The following is a 12720-nucleotide window of genomic DNA, read 5'->3' as shown; positions in this document are numbered from 1 at the left end:
GTTTATAGTACCTATGGCAATGGTTTAGTTTACCTACTGCAACGGTTACCTATCATATTGCTACAGTTTACATGGTTAATTGAGACCGTTTTTGTTACCTATAGCAACGGTTGAGGTAAGCTATTGTAACAGTTTAATTGAACCAACAATATACTCCCTGATAGTAAATAAATATTTACATTAAATTATAATACACAATAATTTATATAAATCACAAAATAAAACTAATCATAAACATTTACAATCCAAGTTGTAATATCCGTAAAAGCAAAATATTAGAACCCATGTACATAAGTTTAATAATCCAAAAGTTAAGAACCAAGTACATAAGTTTTACAATCCAAAAGTTAAAGAAGTTTCAAAATGTTTGATAACAAAAGATTCCTAGAACATTTAGAGTTTCAGCAACAATCCAAAAATCTTCTTAAGCAGGATCTTCATTCCTTTAATCTTCCCTTTCTTCATTTTCTCCATCTACAAAAGAGGATAAATAAAATCATTATCTCTTTAAATGCTAGTTAACCATTCAAAAACAAATGAAAGGTCAAGTCTTTTAAAGGATTTAAGAATACCAGACACAATTTTTTTTGACATTATTATGAGTACTGCATTATTATGAAGTGAAATCTAAACTAGTTACCTCTCCATTTCTATAAAGGACGCTGGACATCGCACATGTAGTGAAATTTTTAACAACTACCTAAAAGACCAATTATGAACTACCAGATGCAAGATAAGTCTCGAAATGTTGAATTTACATGAAAATACATTAACTTTCTATCGTACCAATCAAATGGAGATAAGTTGCTTTCTCGCTCTGTTATGCATAGTAGACTAGCAGAGTTAGACTAAGATCTAAATGACCAATTCTAGCAAATGAATTCACATGCCAAATTGCTGATTCTACATGTCACTCTCGTTGTAAACTTGCTGCATCTACATATTGGAAAATCTTTCCACATAATCAAACAAAAAAAACTGATCTATAGCTAAAGTAGACGTGGCAGACTGTGGACATCGCTAGATGGCTTACAATGTTAAATTTCAGGCCTACTAAACTTCTTTCCATAGAACCAGGGGCGGATGTACCTTAGGCCAAGTGGTGTCACATGACATCGCTTGGTCAAAAAATTATACTAAATATGTTTATTTAATTAAAAGGAAGAAACAAATATGAGGATAAATAAAATAAAGTGACACCACTTGACACAAACAAGACATCTATATTCAACTTGGCTTTAACAATATCATCAAAGAAAGTCATGTTGAAGATAGGAAAGCATGAAATCAAAAAAGATGCGTGAGTAGTCTGCCTCTGTGTGTTGTGAATGACAGAAGAGAATCAGAGGTGGAGCGTATGAGATATGGGTGTAACTGTGTGGCTTGTAACATCAAAGAAATTAAGATTGGTACCTCATTTTCTTTGTTGCTGCTTATGAGTGGCCACAAGAACTGTCTGCAATGCATTGGATGTGGGTGGCCTGTTGTCTTCTTCTAAAGTCTGTACATGGCATGTTGGACTGGTGGCATTTCCAAGCAGATGTTGGTCTAATTACATGTTTAGAGAGAAAATTAAGTACTAGATATGGTTTTTACTACTTGAATTTGTCAACTAGTTCACATAAGCACATTGATATCCTTCATATTTCAAGTAGTACATGGCCAAAAAGGAATTTCTTAAGAAATAATTTCAGCACTCAAATGAATAAAGAAAAGAACATATTGCATGATGTCCAATAAAGCTAAAGTGCATAAAATGACAACTTGAAACAGAATAATATCCGAAATCGACAAGAAGCACCCCAGATAACTAATCAAATATCAGAAAATTAAGATCTCATTGCCAAATAGATACTGAAACATGAACACCCTATAAATTCCAGAAATAAAATAAAAAGAAAGGTACCAACAATTAAGATTAAAGAGATACATTTTTATCATCTTCTCATGGGACAAGCGGTGGTCAAAAGCTAATCACTCCATTAAGCTTAACATTTTTTTCCATTTCTTCTCTCTTTTGGCTTCAAAAATAACAAACATAAGTTCATCTAAGGAAGTTCTGTTAAGGTTGTTTTCACTGTTTTCTAATAGTTTTTGAGATTTAAGCTTCATTTCCTGATGTGTCCCAATTATTAATAATATTCAATCCAGAAATAAAAAAGAACGACAGCAACAATGTGTAAAGAAGAAGAATTATTAAAATAGAGATACAGTATTTTGCAATAATTAAGTACACACCTTGATTAGTACTACTAGTAGATGGACGATTGATTAGTTGAATTGCAGCTTGTTGTGCAGAGGAAGCTTCTCTGAGTGAACGACCACCGAATGCTAGCATATTAGGATGAATTCGTAAATCTGGGTTAATATGCTGAAGTTGTGCAACAACATTAAGTGTAATTTGTTGCTGCCAAGTTTCCTGTTGTTCCTCGAAGTTTTTCTGCATCCTTTGTTGCATTCTCTCTTCCATTTCCTTCATTTTTTGCTCCATTATCTCATCAGTAGTCTTTGAAGAGGGTCCAGAATTTCCAGATTTTTGTTTCAAGATAGTCTTTGTAACCCCACGACCATACAATCTTACGCGACCTGGATGTTCAGGTCCCATGACTGTTGCAAATGCGTCAATTGATTGATTATCATCTTCACTTTTTTGAGTTTGTATTTGCTCCATTTCAGCCTACAAATAAAATTTAAGAGAAGAAAATACAAATAAATAAAACTGAGTTAACAATCAGGACCAAAAAGATAATCTTGACAAGATTTAAAGTAGAACTCTTTGTACAATTTTGCGCATTGTATCTTCATATGATTCCTTGTATACTCGACCGGGTTTTCTTGATCTCGTAGCCACAAACATGTCCTTACTTGATGGTTCCTCAGAAGTTTCCTTCTTTTTTTTTCTAGTTACATGAAAGTCAGCATAAAAATTTTATCAAGTAAGGTTAAAAAGTTCATATTAATGAAAAATAAGAGAAAATACCGAACCTCGCGGATTGTGGCAAAACTAGCAGTGTGTGAATTCTTTAACTTTTTTCGATTCTCAGTATTAGTTTTCGAAGTTTACTGCAACAAGTAAGCTTTTATGTTAAACATCTAATACATTCCTGCCTTATGCATTTTGATAATCTAAAAAGTGTTGGACACGAAGACAAGACGGGGAATGAACTTCAAAAGAATTACTCATTCTCTTTGTCCAAAATCAAGTTTACTGTGTCTATAAGCAACCTGAGCTTTATCAGACTTTCAGTATTCAAGAAGGTACTTAAACTCAGATTCTGAAACATATGAAGGCTTTTTTTCCATTCGAAGTTCGTCATTGGCATAGGCTTCATAGTAGTTTTTCTTCAACCAACACTTATACCTTCTCCAAGCATTTTGAATTGATTGAAAAACCCACTCTCTTCCATCATCATGAATGTCATATTTTGTCTACATTTTGGTGTACTTGAGTTAAAGCAAAAATATGAAATATTATCAACTAACAATTGAAATAATGAAAACTTCAAACCTTGATATATGTCCACATATCCTCTTTTGTATTCAGTTTCTTCCAGTTATTTATATTCAGAGGACAAAAGGTTGAATTTCTTGCCAATGTACCGAGGAAACTTCCCAACTCTTTTACAATTTCGTCAGTAGGACCAATGGGTTGGTTCAAATCACTTAGAACAGCCAACTTGCGCTCACTCCGTCCATGTACACGTGGCATCTGTGTCCTTCCTCTTTTTCGTTTTACAGTGGAAGAGCCTACAATAGTTACGAACAAGAGATAATTACCAAATCACTAATGCTAATTGAATTTATGGTTGAAATCTATATATTCTTGCCTCGTTTTTCTGATTGTTCAATTACTTCATGAGTGGCAGAATGTTGCGACATTTGCGGCACTTGTTCCAATAGTACTTGTGCTGCAGAAGATGTAGAATGTTGCAACACTTGCTGCACTTGTTCCAATACTACTTGTGCTGCAGAAGATGTAGAATGTTGCGACACTTGCTGCACTTGTTCCAGTACTGCTTGTGCAGCAGAAGCTGTAGAACGTTGCGACACTTGTTGCACTTGTTCCAGTACTGCTTGTGCAGCAGAAGCTGTAGAGTGTAGTGTCGCTCGATGCACTTGTTCTTGCCCTTTTGTTGCTACAGGAGAGCTAGAATCCAATGGTACTTGTTGTACTTGTTCTTGTACTTTTTGTGGTACATGAGAGGTAAGTGGCAATTGACGCACTGGTTTTTGCACTTGAGATCCTAACCTTGGATGCTTTGGTTGTCTATTTGAAAAATTAGGTGGAACAGCTCTTTTGGTTGTCAACAACGAAAACTTTTCTTTTGCCAACGATGAAAGTGATCCAGCTGGAAGATACTGTGAGTTTGTTTCTTTTTTGTTTTTCCTTGTAGTCACTACTTGATTCATAGTCATCTCAAAACTGTCAAGTTAAGAAAAAAAAAAGATTAGCATAAGTATAAAAACTTAATATGAACTAATATCAAGTTTACACTAGTTCAGAATTATCAAACAAAAAGGAAGATTAAAAACTTCTGAACTTTTGATCAAACGAAAAGGAAAACTGGACAGAAGAATTTGACAGAAAAACTGGACAAAAACTTCTAAACTTTTGATCCTCTGGACTGTCACAATACTGCAGTTTTCAGCTCAATTTACTGCTCAAAACTATGCCTTCTTCCACTGAAAGGAAGCCAAAGATAGGCAAAAGCATAGAAAGAATGCAGAATATTATGCTGCCCAGATTTAATCTAGGCAAGTACTTTTGGCTAGTAATAACAGGAGCATGCGAGGTGATGGGAGTGTATACTCAACTGGAAATTAACAACACGCAGGAAATACTCCAAATAAGATCAGGCAAAGATATACACATTTAGCACAGAATTAAGGTGTTGGGCAGAGGTTTTTACACTAGAAAATCACACCTGTGCTCGATGTAATACAAATGCAGAAAATGGCTACATATCGAGGCAATACTGTTCAGAGGGATGTATGGAAGATTTGCAAGGAAACAAAGCAAGAATTTCAACATGTACACCATGTAGGACATACTGGGAACACAAGCAGAATAAATTTTCAGGTGTTCCTACATGGATCACACGTGAATCATGGATGAGAATAGGCACAGTCAACACAGTTTCGAGGTGCTGGGCAATGTGTATCACAGCAGATAATCACAACTGTGCTCGTGTTATTTCACAGACAATGGAATGCAGATCATATGTTCAAATAAAGCAACTTCAGTTCAGTAAAACAGTAGTGCACAACTGGTGCAAAAAAAATGCAGGCCAAATAGCAGCTTTTGCAGCAGTAATTCAGTGCTGGAACTATTCAAAATGCTGCCAGGTCTTCAGCAGATAAAAGGGAAGAAAGATGATACAAATTGGTGCAAAAACTGAACAAATCAACAGCTACCAAACAGACCTTCAACTCACAAAATTGACATCTCCTTTATAGATCAATGGTAGCACCAAGAAATACAAGTTTTCAGTCCAAAATATTGATTTAAACCAAGTAACAATGGACACTAAATTCAGCAGCGATACAAGGAAACAGTTCAATATCTCCGAAGAGGATAATCTTCAAAATAAGTATAAGATAATAAACATATGCCCAAGGAATTCAGGAAACAAAACCAAAACTTTTATCTTTTTCTTTTCTGAGTTTATGACTTAACAAATGAAGATAATAACAATGCGTACCTTTTAATAGTTCCAAATCTGTTAACAGTGAAGTTGCAACTCTCCTCAATGATACACTATCTTTCTTCAAATTGATTTTTGAAAATCCTGTAAAATGGATCACAATTCAAAATTAAATTCTACAAAAAATAAATAAAAATTAATTGCAAAAAGTATAAACAAGAATAATCATAAAATATTTTGTAAAAGGGAATTTATCACTCACTCAAAATATTAAAACAACAATAAGTAATATATTTAAAAGTTCAGAATATCTTTTTTTTAGCCATCTGGCTCCATCCAATCCCAATCAGTATCATCAAACGCATTTTCATCTTCCTCTTCTTCTGATGTTTCTATATTTGTATCTTGTGAACATTGTGCATATGATGGAATATCTACGATATCAACAAGTACATCTTCTCTTGACCATCTAACATCAACATCAATTAATCCACTTGAGGAACCAATGTCATCGTTAGGTTCCCTCCAAAATGTGTCTTCTATGTTGGGACAATTCCCTTCCTCTAGATCATACAAATCAATAGGGACCTTTTTCCTTGCAAAATAAACATCTTCCTCAATTGGATCTGCCACATAAAAAACTTGATAAACTTGAGATGCCAACACAAAAGAATCATCTGTACTGCATAATTTATTGAAGTACACCCGAGTTAACCCATAGTCATCTATTTAATTCTGATACCAATCACACCTAAATAGTACAACACTAAAACAACCCCAATAATCAATTTCAATGATATCCTGAATATCTCCATAATAGATAACCTCTCCATCGCTAGGATTTTGGTCCCTAGCACTAGCAAAACTATCCGTTGTTGCCAATAAAGTCACTCCACTATTTTGAGTCTTTCCTGAAGAATCTCGTCCTATGGTATGAAATCGGTATCCATTAATGAAGTATGCAGTATATCTTTTGGCAACAACATTAGGCCCTTTAGCTAGCCACCGTAAATAATCGGGCACTTCAATATTTTTAACTTTTTCTTTGAACCAGTTGCTGAATTCCCGACTATGATTCCTTGCTCTTACCCATGCATTTGATCTAGTATGATTACGCATTAAATTTTTATGTTCCCTGCAATAATGAATATTTTAAATTCAATTATTAGGCCTTCATAAATGGAGCTTAAAGTATCTTATCATAAGAAAATAAATAAAGTTTAAAATATAAATAAATATTATATAATTTATCTTACTTGATAAAACTTTTCCACTAGTTCATCTCCAGTATTGAACAGAGCATATCGATGTACTTCATAAGATAACTGTGAATCCATGAGAAAAGTCTTGCCTTTTTTTTTTCTTCTTACCTCCAATTGGATGGCCAATCTTAGGGAATATAGGTGATAAATTTTGAGGGCATTCATCATCCTCAGTTTGGTACCTACTGAATCTAGTTTTCACGCCATCATGTAGGTATCTCGAACAAAAAGTCAAGCACTCTTCGGCTAAAAACCCCTCTGCTATTGACGCTTCTGGACAAGATCGATTACGAACAAATGCCTTCAACTTACATAGGTTCCTCTCAATAGAATACATCCAACGAAGATGTGTCGGACCCCCAAGCTTAATTTCATTCACTAGATGAATAGGCAAATGTGGCATTATATCAAAAAATGTTGGAAGAAAAATCTTTTCAAGTTCACAAGTTATTTCAGCAATTTCAGATTGCATTTATTCAAGATCCCTTCTCATTACAACCTTACTACATATAGCTCTAAAGAAATCGCCCAACCTAATCAAGGTCAACGAAACATTCTTAGGCAATGATTTCCTAACTGCAACCTGGAGTAAATAATGCATTATAAAATGAGCATCATGACTTTTGTACCCTGATATTTTCATCTCCTTCACATGCACATGGTTTGATATATTCGAAGCACACCCTTTTGGCAATTTGGCATTTTTTATAACGGTGCAAAACAAGCTTTTCTCTTCTGGACTAATGGAGAAACAAGCTTGAGCCAAACTTGTTGTTCCATTATCATCTTCTCTTGGTTGTAGCTCCTTTCGTATCCCCATTTCTTGCAAGTCATAGCGAGAACTTACATGATCCTTTGACTTTCTATCTATATGTTTTTCTCAATGTGCATCACATCAAGATTGTGCCTCAATTTGTTATGCGCCCAATATGGCAATTCCAAAAAAATAGATCTCTTTTTCCGCGGACTCTTGTTGTTACGAAGCCTTTTCTTTTTTCCCTTTTCAAAAACATTATTGAATTCAAGTAATTCTTCAAATACTTCTACACCCGATAAAGAAGTAGGTGCAGGTCTATGCTCCTCCTTACCATCAAATGACCTCTTATCTTTTCGGAATGGATGATCAGGAGGCAAAAATTTTCGATGGCCCGAGTAACACATCTTATGACTATGTTTAAGATATTGAGAGCATGTGTCGTAATTACAAATGGGGCATGCCAATCTACTTTTTGTGCTCCGTCCTGAAAGCATTGCTAATGCTGGAAAATCACTAATTGTCCACAATAAAGCTGCACGCATTTGAAATGTTTGGTTTGTATCAGCATCATATGTTTCTATCCCAACTTCCCATAGTTCCTTCAGTTCTGCAACTAGTGGTTGTAGGTACACATCAATATCATTTCCTGGAGATGATGGACCTGGAATGATCATTGACAACATAATATATTCCGGCTTCATGCAAATCCACGGCGATAAATTATAGTTCATCAACACAACAGGCCATGTACTATGAGAAATGCTCATGGTTCTAAATGGATTAAAACCATCGCTTGAAAGACCCAGCCTAACATTACGCGATTCTCTAGCGAAGTCCGGGTGCAAGGAATCAAAATCCTTCCAAGCTTCTCCATCAGCCGGATGCCTTAAATTTCCATCATTGGGTCGTTCATTAGCATGCCATTTCATTGCAATAGCTGTTTCAGGACACATGAACATCCTTTGAAGCCTAGGCTTTAAGGGAAAGTACCTTAAAACCTTTGCAAGGATATTAGAACTTGCATTAGTACTCTTCCATCTTGAAGTCCCACAAACAGAACAATTATCAGCCTTCACATTGTCATTCCAAAATAACATGCAATCATTAGGGCATGCATGTATTTTTTCATAATGAAGACCCAAATCTCTTATCATGTTTCTAGCCTTGTTAAACGACTCTGGTAGTTGAGCAAAGGGAAATGCCTCTTTTATCAAGTCCAGCATGTCTGAAAATGCTACATTACTCTACCCATGCAAGGATTTAAGCAAGTATAGCCGAATGGTGAAACTTAGTTTAGTAAAATTTTCACACCCAGGATATAACTCTTGTTTTCCCTCATCAAACAATCTAAAAAATCTCTTTGCATCTTCAGATAGTCCCTCTTTCACTCCTTCTTCATGCCTTGACTCACCCTCTATATTTCTAAATGTATCATGAAGTAGTCCGTCAATATCGTCACGCATGTCAAAATCATCATCATCATTGCATGGATTAGGTGGATTTGCCGAGGAAAATCCTTCCCCATGGAAAACCCATTTGGTATAACCAGCAACAAACCCATTTACTACCAAGTGATCCTCCACCACATTTCTATAATGCCAATTGCGATTCATGCACTTTTTGCAAGGACATAATATTTCATTTACCTGGGAAGCTCGTTCAAATGCCTTATCAAGAAAAGTATTTACTCCACGAATATACTCATCCGTCCATCTTAGGAGATTCATCCAACTTTTATCTCCATAATCCATTTAATTCCTATAAGATATTAGTAAATCACCAAAATTAAGATTTATGTTAAGCTAAGTTACAAAAAAATTAAAGAGAACTAATGTTATCAAATAAACCATGACCAAGTACTCTGTTAATCTAGGATTCAAGGATGGCGATTTAGTTCTCATCAATATATGTAACCTTTAAATCTTTACAAACTATAAGTATTCTACAAGCAAATAAGATCCTTTCACTGTAATGCATATGCATATAAGGGGTTTAACCAATAAACCACTTTTACAGATATAAAAAATGATCTGAACAAACAAGATCTCAATTTAAATTACACAAATAATTTCCTGCTCACTTTTTCTATAAGTAGCAACATATAGATATAGCAATTAGAGTGTGTTTTTTGAAAGTAGGATGTAGAAGTTTGGTATGTTTCTTTACTGAGGCCCATCTATGTATGAAGTTCTCTCACAAACATATACCTAGCTTTTACAAACAAATAAATTGACTTACCATCAAACAATTTAAACCTACATCTAGAATAAAAGTGAATATTTTTCATAAACTAAATACAAGTAACGATCTAATAAAATAGAAGCAGATACTCCCTACATCCCAATTTTAAATCAGACGACACCGTGCACTTCTATGTACTTAATAAGTACCAGCACCTGATTAGAACCTTTCAATTTCCCTCTTCTTTTTTCCTAATATGTGATGGTGCTATTATTGACGAACACAAGAGCAGAAGAGTAAGGGGAAAAACATGATACATATTTGAACAAACACATTGAACAAAAGTTTGGAATATATTATCTCTTCTAAAATATTCAAACATTGCTATCATGGAACACACATCTACAAGAGAAAAAGAAGGCTGAAAAATTTCACTAGTACCTGAGTTTGCACCAAATTAATCAAAAAACAATACATGTATCTTTTATATTCACTAATTAATTAATGTATTTTTTTACCAATATATTATTAAACTATAGTAGTTTTTTTTAAGAGAAAGAATACAAAGCTGCAGCAAAACATGAGCAGATCTAAAAAGGGGCAGTTTTTTTTTCCTTCTATGCAAGCATCATATATTTAGTTTATTGCAACAAAATAGAACTAACAGATACATTCTTATCTTGATCCACATGAACCACATAAGTTAAAAGCAGTAAATAATGAAACCCTTTTATCCTGTACCTAAAAAATGGAAAATGATTCCTTTTTGTTTTGAAAGAACAAACGATTCAAAGCCTAGCATACCAGTTTCGGTTCAAATCATAAATCTAAAGCAGCATATACACCACTGATACCCAAAAGACTAAAGAATAAAGACAACCAATATATCTAAATAAGAAAATAAGAACTTACAACTTCTTCAGCTAGCGATTTCTCACAGTGTGCCTTTTGGAAAAATAATTTCTCACGATTGAAGCTAACTGAGAAACTAATTATGTGAACACGGTCAAGGAATCGATCTTTTCCGGAGAACCTGCCAACAGAAAACTCGCTTCTAATTGTAGTTACTGAATAAATTAAAGACTCTCATAAAGAAAATGCATATAAAATTAAAATAAAAAAGTAAGACCACCAATTTGTGTGCATGCAAACAAAAATCACAAAGAAAATTGAAAATCTGAAACTAGCCAAAAATAGGGAAACTTACGCTGATGGTAGAAAGAGATCCCAACCTTTTTGTCTCTGCGAATACACTTTGCAAAATCTCAACTATTGATTTCTAACTGATTTTGAGACCCCATGATTCTGCTACTTTGTGAATCTATTGGGTATTTAATTTTACAAAGCTAAATTCCACCCATAGCTAAGAACCCTCATTGCAGTGTTTATGTTACAAATTTGGATGAGAGAGAGAGTGAGAGAGAGAGAGCAAAATTGGGAGATGAAATTGCGAAATAATTAGCGTGAGTTAGGGAGAGAGGAAGTGGGTTTAGGGTCTGATAGAGTACAGGTTGTTTAGGGAATGAAAAAGCTGATATTTTATATTTTCAATAAGAAATAAGAGTAAAAAAATATTAAGGAAAAGATTTTGGCTGGTTTGGCAAAAACGAAGAGGGAAAATAAGGAGGGAACCCATAACCGTCCCTATAGGTAATTTTCCCCAACACCGTGCCAATAGATACAAATATTGCAACGTTTGTAACAACCGTTGCTACAGTAAGATCTATGGCAACGGTTCCTGTACAATGGCAACGGGTAGATTATTAAAGAGTAGCGAAATCCTCCAGCCCTTTTGGCAACGGTTTTAACCGTTGCTATATATAGTGTATGGCAACGGTTCTGTTACCGTTACATAAATGTTCGTTGCCACAGGCCCTATTTCTAGTAGTGTCCCAAGTTCGAGATGTTTGACGGTACAGGTGATCTCATGGTTCATCTGAGGACCTATTGTGACAAGCTTGTCGGGGTCGGGAAAGATGAAAAGATCCGAATGAAACTCTTTATAAGGAGTGTTACTGGAGATGCTTTGTCCTGGTACATTAGCCAAGATCCCAAGAAATGGTCCAATTGGGTGAGTATGACATCGGATCTCATAGACCGGCTCATGTTCAATACAGAGAATGCACCAGATGTTTTCTACATCCAAAATCTTAAGAAGAAATACACCGAAACCTTTCATGAGTATGTTATTCGTTGGAGGTCGGAAGTAGCCAAGGTCAGGCTATCTTTGGATGAGTAACAGATGAACAAGTTCTTCGTCAGAGCACAGGATCCGCAGTATTATGAAAGATTGTTGGTTATTGAAAACCATAAATTCTCCGATATCATCAAGCTTGGAGAAAGAATCGAGGAAGGTAAAAGCGGGATGGTAACGAATTTTGAGGCATTACAGGCCACCAATAAGGCATTACAATCGGGCGGCATATCAAAGAAAAGAGACATCAGGGCAGTAATGGTAGCTCAAGGCCCGAAATCTCCACTTACATATCAGACACCTACACCTACATATCAGACACCTCCACCCACATATCAAGCACCACCACCCATATATCAACCTTCATCTTCCAGATATTCCCAATCAGCCACTGTCCATCACATCTATAACCCAACCATCTCATTTCCAGTCACCACCAACTCGCCAAAATTATCCAAGACCAAGACCCAATTTTGACCGTAAGCCACCTAGACAATACACCGCCATTGCTGAACCAATTGACCCGTTGTATGAGAGGTTGAAAGCCACTGGTTATGTCACCCCCATTCCTGCTGTGGCATTAGAGAATCCATCCCAATGGATTAATCCAAACAAAACTTATGTGTACCATTCCAGTATGAAGGGGCACACCACTGATGAGTGCTGAACATTGAAAGATAA

At 35.3% G+C, this 12720-nt stretch overlaps 1 protein-coding gene across 4 annotated transcripts; it reads right to left on the bottom strand.

Annotated features, from left to right (window-relative positions):
- Nucleotides 1-223: 223 nt before the first annotated feature.
- Nucleotides 224-11358, bottom strand: LOC107816349 (uncharacterized). Of its 4 annotated transcripts, XM_016642051.2 has the most exons (11): nucleotides 11053-11353; nucleotides 10758-10878; nucleotides 9311-9422; nucleotides 5703-5789; nucleotides 3828-4423; nucleotides 3509-3747; nucleotides 3362-3429; nucleotides 2783-2900; nucleotides 2239-2677; nucleotides 1414-1548; nucleotides 224-474 (listed from the first exon to the last, which is right to left on the bottom strand). In XM_016642051.2, exons 5-10 carry the CDS (start codon nucleotides 4414-4416, stop codon nucleotides 1415-1417), a joined length of 1587 nt encoding a protein of 528 aa, XP_016497537.1. In that variant the 5' UTR covers nucleotides 4417-4423; nucleotides 5703-5789; nucleotides 9311-9422; nucleotides 10758-10878; nucleotides 11053-11353; the 3' UTR covers nucleotides 224-474; nucleotide 1414. The 4 variants fall into 4 exon arrangements, with proteins under 4 accessions (XP_016497537.1, XP_016497536.1, XP_075089206.1 ...); XM_016642050.2 differs by lacking the exon at nucleotides 9311-9422 and having other exon boundaries at nucleotides 11053-11358; XM_075233105.1 differs by lacking the exons at nucleotides 2783-2900; nucleotides 3362-3429.
- Nucleotides 11359-12720: the final 1362 nt, after the last annotated feature.

This window comes from Nicotiana tabacum, chromosome 16 (genome assembly GCF_000715075.1).
Source record: "Nicotiana tabacum cultivar K326 chromosome 16, ASM71507v2, whole genome shotgun sequence".
Taxonomy (NCBI): Eukaryota; Viridiplantae; Streptophyta; class Magnoliopsida; order Solanales; family Solanaceae; genus Nicotiana; species Nicotiana tabacum.
The sequence above is the reverse complement of the archived record's forward strand: the minus strand, read 5'-3'. Positions and strand labels throughout refer to the sequence as shown.

Coding starts and splice junctions, on each gene's coding strand:
- LOC107816349 (XM_016642050.2), bottom strand. CDS start 4,416: ATGACTATGAATCAAGTAGTGACTACAAGGAAAAACAAAAAAGAAACA. Junction 2,901..3,361: donor ATTCAAAATGCTTGGAGAAG/GTATAAGTGTTG, acceptor TCATGTAACTAG/AAAAAAAAAGAAGGAAACTT. Junction 2,678..2,782: donor AAGATACAATGCGCAAAATT/GTACAAAGAGTT, acceptor TTTTATTTGTAG/GCTGAAATGGAGCAAATACA.